General features: G+C 42.0%; 1 protein-coding gene across 2 annotated transcripts in view; it reads right to left on the reverse strand.

Moving 5' to 3' along the window:
* Positions 1-5,457: 5,457 nt before the first annotated feature.
* NFYC (nuclear transcription factor Y subunit gamma) overlaps positions 5,458-14,273 on the reverse strand; it is a 74,452-nt gene continuing 65,636 nt past the window's right edge. For both annotated transcript variants that reach the window (XM_073571830.1, XM_073571839.1), the window contains exons 9-10: positions 6,336-6,395; positions 5,458-6,250 (exon numbers count right to left, since the gene is read on the reverse strand). In XM_073571830.1, the coding sequence (XP_073427931.1) occupies positions 6,131-6,250; positions 6,336-6,395 (180 nt within the window). In that variant the 3' untranslated portion in view covers positions 5,458-6,130. The remainder of the gene's footprint in view (positions 6,251-6,335; positions 6,396-14,273) is intronic.

Below are 14,273 nucleotides of genomic sequence, written 5' to 3' on the forward strand. Positions count from 1 at the left end.
CTTAGCACAGGGGAAGAGCTGCTGGCACCAGTACGGAAATGCAGGGACTGAGGGGCAGCGACGGAGGGAGTATGACGTGTTCTTCTTGAAGCCGACTGCTGCAGCTGTCATTGTGCCACAGCTGCCGGCTCCTGCCGCTGCTCCGTCGAATTTCTGGACAATGACTCATGTATAAGCTGAGGGAAGCGTTTTCAGCACAAAAAAAAAATGAGCTGAAAATCTCAGATTATATACGGTAATCATGGTGATGAAGTCATCCCTTTAAGAAGCCTGGCGCAACAATATTCTTTGAGAGAGATGAATATGAGGTTTTTATTCTGCTTCTTTCATTAATCTATCACCATTCACCACCTTTCTGCAGCAGTACATATTAACTGCAGATGAGCTATATTTGTGTATGCAATTTGAAGAACGTAAATGAACAGCTACTTTAACCTCTTCCTGACAATGTCAGTTTTCAACTTTCTGACCAGGCCAAGATTTTCAAGCCTGATGTGTTATTTTATGTCAAATAACTGGAATGCTTCTACATATCAAAGTGTTTAAAGATTTTCTTTTGAGACACATTGTACTATATTCGTAGGAAAATTAGGTTGATACAATTTGCTTACACTTAAAATGTCGGAAATTTAACAAAATTTAGAAAAAAATACACTGCTCAAAAAAAAAATAAAGGGACCACTAAAATAACATCCTAGGTCTGAATTAATTAAATATTCTCATTGAATACTTTGTTCTGTACAAAGTTGAATGTGCTGACAACAAAAATCACACAAAAATCATCAATGGAAATCAAATTTATTAACCAATGGAGGCCTGGATTTGGACTCACACACAAAATTAAAGTGGAATGTAATGTCCTTAAAACAAGTCAAAATGATGCTCAGTATTGTGTGTGGCCTCCACATGCCTGCATGACCCCCCTACTGTACAACGCCTGGGCATGCTCCTGATGAGGCGGCGGATGGTCTCCTGAGGGATCTCCTCCCAGACCTGGACTAAAGCATCCGCCAACTCCTGGACAGTTTGTGGTGCAACGTGACATTGGTGGATGGAGCGAGACCTGATGTCCAAGATGTGCTCAATCAGATTCAGGTCTGGGGAACGGGCAGGCTAGTCCATAGCTTCAATGCCTGCATCTTGCAGGAACTGCTGACACACTCCAGCCACATGAGGTCTGGCATTGTCCTGCATTAGGAGGGGCCAACCGCACCAGCATATGGTCTCACAAGGGGACTGAGGATCTCATCTCGGTACCTAATGGCAGTCAGGCTACCTCTGGCAAACACATGGAGGGCTGAGCGGCTCTCCAAAGAAAAGCCACCGGACACCAATACTGACCCACTGCCAAACCAGTCATGCTGAAGGATGTTGCAGGAAGCAGATCACGCTCCATGGCGTCTCCACACTCCGTCACATGTGCTCAGTGTGAACCTGCTTTCATCTGTACAGGGCGCCAGTGGCGAATTTGCCAATCCTGGTGTTCTGTGGCAAATGCGAAGCGTTCTGCACAGTGTTGGGCTGTGAGCACAACCCCCATCTGTGGATGTCGGACCCTCAGACCATCATGGAGTTGGTTTCTAACCGCTTGTGCAGACACATGCACATTTGTGGCCTGCTGGAGCTCATTTTGCAGGGCTCTGGCAGTGCTCCTCCTTGCACAAAGGCGGAGGTAGCGGTCCTGCTGCTGTGTTGTTGCCCTCCTGATGCCCCCTCCACGGCTCCTGCTAGCGCCTCCGGCCACTACGCTGACACAGCAAACCTTCTTGCCACAGCTCACATTGATGTGCCATCCTGGATGAGCTGCACTACCTGAGCCACTTTTGTGGGTTGTAGAGTCTGTCTCATGCTACCACAAGTAGCACAACCAACATTCAACAGTGACCAAATCAGCCAGAAAACATTGGTACTGAGATGTGGTCTATGGTCCCCACCTGCAGAACCACTCCATTGTGTGTCTTGATAATTGCCAATTATTTCCATCTGTTGTCTATTCCACTTGCCCCACAGCATGTGAAATTGATTGTCAGTGTTGCTTCCTAATTGGACAGTTTGATTTCACACAAGTTTGATTTACTTGGAGTTATATTCTGTTGTTTAAGTGTTCTCTTTATTTTTGAGCAGTGTATTTTATTCCTACAAATGGAAGGCGGACCATTTGACAGTTGGAGTGCAATTTTGTCTGGATTGGATTAATGATGTTAGGTTGCATTTGGAAAGCAATGGAGGTGCCAGAAAAGCAGGACCCCCAGTCTTCAAGTGACTTCATTTTGGAAACTGCACCTGTCAAGGAATTCATCTGCTGTACTCAATACATCATACCCCATATGTGATCAGAAACTACTCATTGGCACACAGAAGTGTTAAAAAGAAAATAGTCATTATTTTGGAGTCCATTTTGCTGAAATGAATTGCACTAGAGCTCATGTGATGTTAGAAGTGCAGAACCCCTTTGGGTGGTGAAAATTTAAAAAAAATAAATATATTTAGGGCTAAAACAATATTTTAGTGGCAGTTTTTATTGGCACAAGGGTTAATTGAAGATTGACTTTAAAATTTGTTGCACAATTTCCCCCCAGATGATGCCTGAAGCTACCATTTAGATACATATCAAGCGCTGCGGAATATGTTAGCGCTATATAAAAATAAAGATTATTATTATTATTATTAGAAGGAAGCAGAGCTATTTGACTTTTGGAGCACAGATTTGCATGTGCCATTAGCAGGCAGGCATAGATATCCTAAACTCCATATGGCCTCTGTTCAGGCGGTGCCTGATGTTTTAGAGGTGCACAAAAGCAGTCAATAGCGGTTTTGTGCATGCCTAAAAACATGGGTTCACATTGCTGCACCGAGCGCACCAAATTGCAACCTGTTGCGTTTGACGCTGGTCAGCGCAGCGTCAAAAGGACACATGCGCCGCCAAACGCATACTGCGCACGGGCCTGCATCCCCAGTGCTAAAGATAGGGGACGCAGTACGCATGCAGCGTCATGCGTCCGTAAGCGGAGCTAGCGGCGGAGGCGCGGGGCATAGAGGCGGCCGTGCGCAGCCCGACACTGTGGCCGTAAATGCTAATGCGAAACTAGCCTAAGGGCTTGTTTTCAACAGGACAAGTTGAAGGGTTTTTTCCATAATATTTAGCACTGCAGAATTTTTTGATCTCCCTATTCTGATTCTTGGGAGGCAGAATGAACAAAAAGTATTAAGTTACGTACCGGTAATGGTATTTTTCGGAAGCCCATGACAGCACCACGAGAGAGGGGATCCGCCCTTCAGGAACAGGAAACCTACAGATACAAAAGGGCGGCACCTCTCCCACGCATCAGTCGGTTTACAGAGCTTGAGAGGCTACCATGGTTAGTGGCACAGCATATATACAATCTATATATCCTATTTACAATTTATATACAAATCTCCCACATAAGGTAAATCCGTGAAACAATCTTCTAAAAGGAGTGCACCCCTATACGTGAACAAGGGAGGGAACAAAGGGTGCTGTCATGGGCTTCCGAAAAATACCGCTATCGGTACGTAACTTAATACTTTATTCGGACTCTCATGACAGCACCACGAGAGAATTACAGAGATGTAAACTAACTTAGGGAGGGACTACAGCCTGCAGCACCCTTAGCCCAAAGGTGAGATCCGAGGAGGCACCCATATCTAACAGACAGTGGTTAAAAAAGGTGGAAGGAGATGACCAGGTGGCCGCCTTACATATCTGGTCAATTGACACTACAGATTTCTCTGCCTAAGACGATGCCATGGCACGAGTGGAATGCGCCCTCAGATGCTGTGGAGCCGGACCGCCACCTGCTGTGTAGGCAAGAGAGATAGCCTCCCAAATCCACTTTGCTAACGTGCGTTTTGATACCCTAAACCCTTTCTTGGGACCTTGAAAGGATAAAAACAATGCGTTCTCTTTCCTCCAAGGATCAGTAGCTGATATATATTTTAGTAGGCATCTTTTAACATCGAACGCATGAAGCTTCTGCTCTTTAGGATTGGTAGGATTACGGAGGAAGGAAGGGAGAACTATCTCTTATATCCTGTGAAAGTGTGATGCTACCTTGGGCAAGTATGCCGGGTCCGGTTTTAGGATTACTCTATCCTGTAAGAACTCTGTATAAGGGGGCAACCTGGAAAGTGCCTGTATATCACTTATTCTACGTCTAGCGAGGCCGAATCTAGAGGTTCGAATGGCTTCTCTGTCATAGCTGTAAGGACTAAATTTAAGTCCCATGGTATACATTTATCCCCGTGTATGGGTCTAGATCTAGTAGCCGCTTTGATGAATCTGGCCACCCAATAGTTGCTGGCAATATCACAGGTAAATAGGGCCCCCGAGGCTGAAACCTGTGCTTTTAAGGTACTTATGGAAAGACCCAATTCGAGACCCCTCTGGAGGAATTTTAGAATCTGTTTTGTGGGTATTCCATCCCTGATATTAAACTCCGAGGTGGACAGGAATCGCCTCCAGGTTCTAGCATAGATATTTTTAGTAGTTTGCTTCCTGCATTTCAGGAGGGTATCAATTAAATTTTTGGAGAAACCTCTATTCTTCAACAGTGCCCTCTCAAACACCACGCCGTCAAATGGAGTCCAGCTACTTGTGGATGGTTGACTGGCCCCTGGTATAGGAGATCCGGAAGGTTCGGCAGTACCCAGGGATCGCATACTGACATGGTCCTCAACCATGCGAACAGGTCCTTCTGGGCCAGAATGGGGCAATTAAAATGACCCTTGCTCGATCTTCCCTGATCTTTCTTACTACCAGAGGTAAGAGGCTTAATGGTGGAAAGGCATATGACCAGTGACGTTTTAGCGATATTGCTAGCGATATCGCTATGTGTAAAACCCCCTTAACCGACCGCTGCGCACTGCAAACGACTTTCGACTAACTTCTGCACTAATCTGTACCTCCCACTCCCGACTCCAAGACTTCTCCCGTGCTGCGCCAATCTTCTGGAATGCTCTACCCCAAGAAATTAGGACTATCCACAATTTGCATAGTTTCAGGCGCTCCCTCAAAACACATTTGTTCAAAGTGGCCTTTCACGTTCACTAACCAAAGTCATTCTATGTGTAAGTGTGCATGTGTAGCCCATTCACTATCTCCATCCATCCCTCACTCCCTCAAGATGGCTGGACCATCATTGTAAATACATCATTGTAATTACACTCCTGTACTTTATATCTCCCCCACCTCATTGTAGATTGTAAGCGCTCATGAGCAGGATTGTCTTATTTTGCTTTAATTATTGTATTGTTAACGTTGTTACTTATGACTTGTGTTTTTGAAACTGCAAACCGCTAAGGAATATGTTGGCGCTATATAAATATATTATTATTATGTATATGTTGCAAAACGTCAATAGTTGACATAATGCTTATACTAAGGGTAACGTCCACATTTTTTGGACGTGTGTCTACAGTTAGGAATAAAAAGAAAACTTATCTAAAAAGAAACTTTATTGCTGTCTGTGCAAAGGTTTCACATGCATTCGAATCAGACAAGCACAAGAGTTAAAAATAAGAAAAAGGAAAATATATATATATTTATAACATTCAGCCCCCTGTTCACATTTACCAATTCCAATCACAAACAAACGAACAGGATAGGAAGCCAAAGGGGTTAAATAAATTGCCCTTCCATCTGTTAAATCGTCACAAAAAAAAAAAAAAGGCAGGACTGTAGAGGGGGACAAAGAATAAACTAGGAAAGGGTACAATTGTGGTGCAGGGGCATATTCTGGTAATATATGTCGCAGTGGCAGATAACACTAGCCCTTCCACAAGGGATGCCATGTGGACCCCAATAGCATTGTAAGATTATTATTGTACAGTGTGAACAAATGACGACTGGTAAAAATACACAAGTGCATTGGGCTTGTGACGCTCTCTCTTGCAGGGTTGCTGGGTACAACTCATCCTTCTTTGGTGCATACTACAGTGATTTTCAGATCTTGATATTGTGCACATATATTCTGCAGAGGAAATGTTCCAACTTCATAAAAAACGAAGCAAACTGCAGACTCCTAATGTGCAGAGGTCATAGAATGCACCAGTCTATCCGTGTGAATGCCCGTGCGCTGTCCCATTGCCCCTTTGTGCCCGGGTCATTTCATCAGTCTCCGGTGACCTGTGTGGCTTGTCCATCAGTTGCTTGGCCACTTGACTGGATGAACAGGGGCTGTGTAATATCCTGACCAGCAGGCATGGTAACTTGCTGGATCTGATATAATTGCTGGAAAACAGAAAATGGGTATCGTAAGAATCCATAACTAGCCCAGGACGCTTTAATAAGCTTCACAATCCATTGTGGGTGTTACCTGTCCGTCAGTGAACTGGCTGAATTGCTGTTGGCCTTGTTGCACCTCTGCTTGCGCTATCTAAAATGAAAAAGGACAAAGACATCACACATCTTCAGCACAAGTATTTCAGACAGAACTGGTATTTTTTGGGGTTTTTTTTTTTTTTTTTTTAGAAATATGCAATGTCATTTCAAACACACCTGGATTTATTTATATGGTTTTTAATATGGTTTTGGATGAAACAAAATCTAACCTCAAAATTGACCCATTACCCAATGAGGAGACTCTGCGGCTGACCAATGGCCACACATTATGACACAAAACCAAGTGTGGTCTCCCCAATTAAGGACTTTTAAAGTTGATCTTTGCATTTTACTTTTCTTGGTACAAATTAAATTAATTTTTTGCGACCAAGATGTTTTGTCTGACCATAAAAGACTGTAAATAGCAGCGCTGTGGAGTCGATGAACATTTTGGTGGAGTTGGTATAAATTGAACTGACTCGGAAAGTATATAATAAAATTGGGTACAGTAATACGATGCAGAATGTGCTGAATATTTTTTCATAATTTTGGAAAGTTATGAAATGTCCTATAAATGTCTGTTCTGTTCCTGATCTAAGGATCTTGGCTTTTAGTTGAGATGAATCTGTGCTGCACTTTATGTACATGCTCAGTAGTGGGGTCGGAGTTGGGAAAATTGAGGAGTTGGAGGTTTGGCTTACCAACTCTACAGCCTTGGTAAATAGTAAGCCATAACTGTATATGAATAAAAAAGTAAAAAAATAATAGACATGGAGCGCATTTCCAGAAAAAAATCATACATTGATCTATTGTGGCTAAGCAGTAATGTACAAAACTGAACATGAGGGTCTTAATTTAATATTCTGATTAGACTGTTTGAAGTCCACTGTCATGACACAAGGAACATCTCAGTGGGACCCTAGCCTAAAGGGTGCAGCGTCGCGCACAGACCACCACTGCAGACACCAGCAGGGGGAGTGACCTGGTGCCCCACAGCACCTATGCAGCAAGGCAAAGACTCCATGGCCCATTTCACACCACTTCACAAGAACAGCAGCAATGGCTGCCACAGAGCACCAACACCAAGTGAAATTATCACGTTCCACATGTTCTCAGACTGTGCTGATAAAAATAGGTGTAAACCCTCTAGTAGTCTGCTAGCAACCAGCGACAAATGGGAGGAATGCTAGTCCAAGCACAATGAAAAAATTCTTTGATGTAGGGCATTAAATGTACAGGTAGTAACCATTGCTGCAGCGTTGGTTGGCACATGGTATTGCACCTTTAAGGTCAGGGATGCACTGAGAGTTGGTTTTCAGGGGGCTTCATACAGTCTGATCAGAATGTTAACCTCTTCAAGACATTGACATACAGTGCCTTGCGAAAGTATTTGGCCCCCTGGAACTTTTCAACCTTTTCCCACATATCATGCTTCAAACAAAGTTACCAAATGTAAATTTTTGGTGAAGAATCAACAAATGGGACACAATTGTGAAGTTGAACGAAATTTATTGGTTATTTTAAATTTTTGGGGAAACTCAAAAACTGAAAAGTGGGGTGTGCAATATTATTCGGCCCCTTTACTTTCAGTGCAGCAAATTCACTCCAGAAGTTCATTGTGGATCTCTGAATGATCCAATGTTGTCCTAAATGACTAATGATGATAATTATAATCTACCTGTGTGTAATCAAGTCTCTGTATAAATGCACCTGCTCTGTGATAGTCTCAGGGTTCTGTTTGATGTACAGAGAGCATCATGAAGACCAAGGAACACAACAGGCAGGTCCGTGATACTGTTGTGAAGTTTAAAGCTGGATTTGGATACAAAATGATTTCCAAAACTTTAAACATCCCAAGGAGCACTGTGCAAGCGATCATATTGAAATGGAAGGAGTATCATACCACTGCAAATCTACCAAGACCCGGCCGTCCCTCTAAACTTTCATCTCAAACAAGAAGACTGATCAGAGATGCAACCAAGAGGCCCATGATCACTCTGGATGAACTGCAGAGATCCACAGCTGAGGTGGGACAGTCTGTCCATAGGACAATAATCAGTCGTACACTGCACAAATCTGGCCTTTATGGAAGAGTGGCAAGAAAAAAAGCCATTTCTCAAAGATATCCATAAAAAGTGTTGTTCAAATTTTGCAACAAGCCACCTGGGAGACACACCAAACATGTGGAAGAAGGTGCTCTGGTCAGATGAAACCAAAATCAAACTTTTTGGCAACAATGCCAAACGATATGTTTGGCGTAAAGGCAACACAGCTCATCACCCTGAACACACTATTACCACTGTCAAACATGGTGGTGGCAGCATCGTGGTTTGGGCCTGCTTTTCTTCAGCACGGACAGGGAAGATGGTTAAAATTGATGGGAAGAAGGATGGAGCCAAACACACGACCATTCTTGAAGAAAACCTGTTGGGAGTCTGCAAAAGACCTGAGACTGGGACGGAGATTTGTATTCCAACAAGACAATGATCCCAAACATAAAGCAAAATCTACAATGGAATGGTTCACAAATAAACGTATCCAGGTGTTAGAATGGCCAAGTCAAAGTCCAGACCTGAATCCAATCGAGAATCTGTGGAAAGAGCTGAAAACTGCTGTTCACAAACGATCTCCATCAAACCTCACTGAGCGCGAGCTGTTTGCCAAGGAAGAATGGGCAAGAATTTCAGTCTCTTGATGTACAAAACTGATAGAGACATATCCCAAGAGACTTGCAGCTGTAATCGCAATAAAAGGTGGCGCAACAAAGTATTAAGTTAAAGGTGCTGAATAATATTGCACACCACACTTTTCAGTTTTTGAATTTCCACAAAAATTTAAAATAACCAATACATTTCATTCAACTTCACAATTGTGTCCCACTTGTTGATTCTTCACCAAAAATTTACATTTGGTATCTTTATGTTTGAAGCATGATATGTGGGAAAAAGTTGAAGAGTTCCAAGGGACCAAATACTTTCGCAAGGCACTGTATTTACGTTGTGTCATGTCCCTGACTTTGATGCGGGCTCTGGCACGGTCTCCACATCTTCCCCTACACATTACTGCTGTCAGACAATATTTTTTTTTGTTTGTTTTATTACTGGAGACAAGGGCTTCAATGGAATTAGGCATTAGGTTAGTATAACTATTTGTTATTTTTAAACAAAATGGAAAAGTGTGTTTTGTTTGATTTCAAATAAAGGACTTTATAGTTGCTGTGTCTTTATTTACCATATTAGGATTAGTAACGGATCGTTGTCTTATAGACACCTCTTCATTACTAACCCATGGGTTTGATGTCACCAGACAATAGAAAAGGTGACATCAATCTCACAAATATGAACCTTATTTGCCACCGCTACAGGGGGGCAAGTGGAAAGAGCCGGGCATAGCGCCAGAATACTCCCCCTATCACCTGCTGCCTGTGCTCACTATTAGCGGCAGCAGGTGTAGGCTGATGGGAGTTGTAGTCCCATCAGCCGCAGCCTGTTGTCGCTGTTATCAGTTGAATAAAACAAACATTCTCCACTGCTCAATTTTTTTTTCCTCTAGCAAGCTGGCGCCTGCATAGTAGCATTTATCGAATCGCTGATAGATGCTACCTACACAGGCGGCATCATTTGGAGAGAATTTTTCTGAATAAATTTATAAATCAGCAAATAAAAAATTTAATGTATATTATACATGTGATCATGTTTCAGCGCAGGCGCCGCCAGCTGCCTGTGATTCCCCCCCCCATACCTATTATGTTCAGTATGTAAAATAGTGGGTAAGTCACTGAGGGATCAGCGACCTGTCATAAGCCATCAGTAGGAATATGTAAGCAGAGCACCGCATAAAGACAACCCCCTCCCCCCACAGGCCAGAATCAGAGCATGAGAATCTCTAACTGAAAATATTAAACAACCACAAGACGGATTTCATCGACCAAGGTATCATTGTAATCAGTATAACGGCGCCGACCTGACACTGTCTGTAGGCTACTGCGCACAATCCTGCTGACAGGTTCCCTTTAAATAATTAAAAAAAAAAAAACCTATACATGTTTGGCATCTGCGTACTTGTGCTGACCTGGAAAATCATTATCAGGTCAGTTTTACCATTTAGTGAACATGTTAAAATCAAAATAAATAAATGAGAAATGGCAGTTGTTTGGGCAATTTTACTGCCCTTGGAATTTACTTCCTGCTTTCCAGTGCATCATATAAAATGTATGGTTGCCATTCAAAATTACAACTCGCCCCACAAAACAAGCTCTCATACGGTTATGGTAACAGAAAAGTTAAAAAAAAAAAAAAAAAAAAAAAAAAAAAAAAGTTATGGCTCTTTCAATAAGGAGAGGGGAAAAACGAAAGCACAAACATAGAAACTCACAAGGTCATGAAGGGATTAAGCTTCGGAAGAAAATTCCGAAATTTGTCATAAAAAAATTAACATAATTTGATTGTGTCACCATTTTCCGAGACCCGTAATGTTTTCATTCCTTGGGATTTGGAGCTGTGTAATGGCTTTTTTTTTTTTGCGCTGACTTTTTTTATTGATACCATTCTGGGGTATTTTCGATGTTTTAATCGCCACTTATTTAATTTTAGTCCAATATTGCAGCGGCCAAAAAAAAACAAAACAAAAAACAAAACGTAATTCTGGTGTTTTGATTTTATTTTCTTATTACACTTTACCAATCAGATTTTATTTTCTTTGATAGATCAGACTTTTACGAACGCACCAATATCAAATGTGTATTTGTTTGTTTTAATGTCAATGGGGCAAAAGGAGGGAACTTTTTTTATTTTTTCATATTTTTAAAGACTTTTTTTCTTTTAACTCTTTAATAGTCCCCTCGGGAGATTTGAAGCTGCGATCATCCAATTGCCTGTGCCAGACATCGGGGATTGTGATTTCTGAAGTACTGCTATGAAAGCTGGTGTTCACAGGCATACAGTCATGACAGGCACGGAGGTCTTTAGCAAATCCCCCAGGGCTGTCGTGACGGTGCCCCTTTTAACGACAAGCTTCCTGTCAAAACCCGCTTTAAGTGATTGACAGTGGGATTTAACTGGTTAAGAGGCACGTGCTGTTAAATGCACATGATAACTAATTAAATTAATTAGTCATGTGTGGGGAAAAAAAAATATATGCTCAGTGTGCGAGCCCACATCAAAGGCAGGGACACAACCTATGACAAATATAAGTCAAAGGTCATGAAGGGAAAAATAAAATGTCGACCTTGTGTTTCCCAAGTGAAAGGTTTGGTGGAGAACATCAAGAATCTGAGGTGCAGAATGTCACTGAAAATCTACTTCCAACTTTTTTCCTCTGGACTTCATTCCCTAAAACTTGGAACCTGTAGTTGACCAACAGAGTCAATGATTCACCATAACAAGTTGCACCAAATGGAAACCTAAGTATTTAAATTAAGTCAATTTTGTATATTATAATATTTAAAAAGTATTTCAGTGGATTAGCCGGATGTAAATATTCCTGAAGTATTAAAGCGGTTGCATAGTAGAACATTTTATTTTTGCAACTCCGGGTTCAGAGTAGTATAGGGAATGTTTATCCCAAATGTATCCAAAGACATTCAATAAAAGTCAGCCAAAGCTGCAGATATCAGTGAATATGTACCGGGCCTCCCTAACGTCCCCCTGGAAAATTATGTTGAGGGATAACAGGATTGGGCGGTTAGAATTCAATCAACTGTTCCTTTTCTACAAATTCAATTCTACAACTGTTTTTTGGATTTTTTTTTAAGCATGTTCATCAAATGCTAAAACTGACCTGCCATTATGATTCTCCAGGTCATTACAAGTTCATAGACAGTAATCATGTGTAGGCTCTTTTTCATTTAAGTGGTGAAAAAAAATACAAAGTTTGTTAAAAAAAAAAAAAAAAAAAAAAAAAATATTGCGTCATTCTCCCCATACCAGTAGCGCCTCCATTTTTCGTGATCTCAGGTTGGGTTAGGACTTATTTTTTTGCATGACGAGCTGACATATGCGCACGTTTGATTTTTTTTAATTTTATTTTGAAAGGGGCGAAAGGGATTTGATTTTTTTTTTATATTGTTAAAAACATTTTTTGTTACTTTTGGCAATGAATCAATAGTCTCCATGGGAGACTAGAAGCTGCCATAACCCGATCGACTGTGCTACATACAGGCGACGATCAGATCACCTGTATGTAGCAGAATTGCTGACTTGGTGCTCATAGTAATCCGGCATTGACAACCATAGAGGTCTCCTGGAGACCTCTGGTCGTCCTGCTGACCCATCAGTGACCCCGTCACGTGATTGCGGGTCACCGATGGATTTCTGGCACCATTGCCAAAAGCAAACAATAATTGCCGATGTCAGCAGCATTAAACGGGTTAAGAGCCGCGGGTGGATTGCGATTCCACTCGCGGCTGTTCCAGGCACATCAGCTGACGTGCTGGAATAGAGGTGGACTCCGGCGGTGAGACACGACATGGGCAGTACAAGTACGGCGTGTGCCGTGAAGGGGTTAATCCAGATAGCCATACCACAGAAAAACATTAATAAATAACATTTCCCACATGTCTGCTTTACATCAGCACCATTTGCAAAATTTTATTTTATGATGTTAGCATTTTAGGAGGTTTAAAAATGTAGCAATAATTTTTCAAGGGAATTTACAAAAATTAATTTTTTGAGGGACCTATCCAGGTTTGAAGTGACTGAGAATCTTATATATTGGAAACCCTCCAAAAGTGATACCATTTTATAAACAGCACCACCTGACATATTGAAAACTGCTGTCAGGTAGTTTATTTAACCGTCAGGTGATTTTCAGGAATTAATGAAAAGTGGCATAACGGGAATGAAAAAGTGTATTTTTACCACCTAAATGTTGCCAACTTCTGAACAGACCATTATAGCCGGTCAAAAGGACGCATGCGCCGGCAAACGCATACCTGTGCACGGCCTGCATACCCAATGCTAAAGGTAGGATACGGCAGGTCGCATGCAGCGTCATGCACCCATACGAAAGAGCTAACAGGAGGAGGCGAGGCAGGGGGCGGAGTTTAGCGGCCAGGGCTGTGGAGTCGGGGCTCATTTTGGTGGAGTCGGAATAAAATGGACCAACTCAGACTCCTAAAATATATAATAAATTGGGTACAGAAATTCAATGCAGAATGTGCGGAATATTTTTTCATAGGAATTTGGCAAAGTTATGAAATGTCCTATAAATGGCTGTTCTATTCCTGATCTAAGGCTACATTCACACACAGCGTTTTTCCTGCGTTTTTTGAGGATATGTTTTTCAGCTGGAAAAGCAGATCAGCTTTTTAAAAAAAACCGCATCACCTAAAAGGTTTTTGAGCTCATAGATAATGTTTTCAATAGCAAAAGGAGATTAGAAATCTGCTCCATCTATCCATATCTGTCTATCCATATCTTATCTGTACCAAAAAGAATGAAAGCCGGGTAGCACACAGACTAACACTTTTTTTTTTTTTTTTTTTTTTAGCACCAGTCAGGTACACCTCATAGCTGCCCAAAAGGACGCCCAGGACAGGCATTGCTCGTCTTCAGTAACACATCAACATCAACTGATAGTTGGAATAAATAGACTGCATTCATCACCACATGATCTTAAGGTGCAGGCTTTATTTTCAAGTGTAGGGGTGTGCAGTATGAGGTTCTGCAGCAGCTGAGGTGTGCAGTATGAGGTTCTGCCCCCTCCTAGGTTTGATCCTGGCTTCGTCCATGGTGTGAATGTATCCTAAGGATCTAGGCTTTGTCTAATTGAGAATATTAGACCGCCCCAGGAAAGGAAGACCAAGAGTCACCTCTGCTGTGGAGGATAAGTTCATCCGAGTCACCAGCCTCAGAAACATGGATTTTTGTGAAAAACTCACCGTAAAATCCTTTTCTCTGAGACGCTCATTGGAGGACACAGATACTGTGGGTGT

Source organism: Dendrobates tinctorius, unplaced genomic scaffold, assembly GCF_039654945.1.
Source record: "Dendrobates tinctorius isolate UK_male_01 unplaced genomic scaffold, ASM3965494v1 ptg000007l, whole genome shotgun sequence".
Taxonomy (NCBI): Eukaryota; Metazoa; Chordata; class Amphibia; order Anura; family Dendrobatidae; genus Dendrobates; species Dendrobates tinctorius.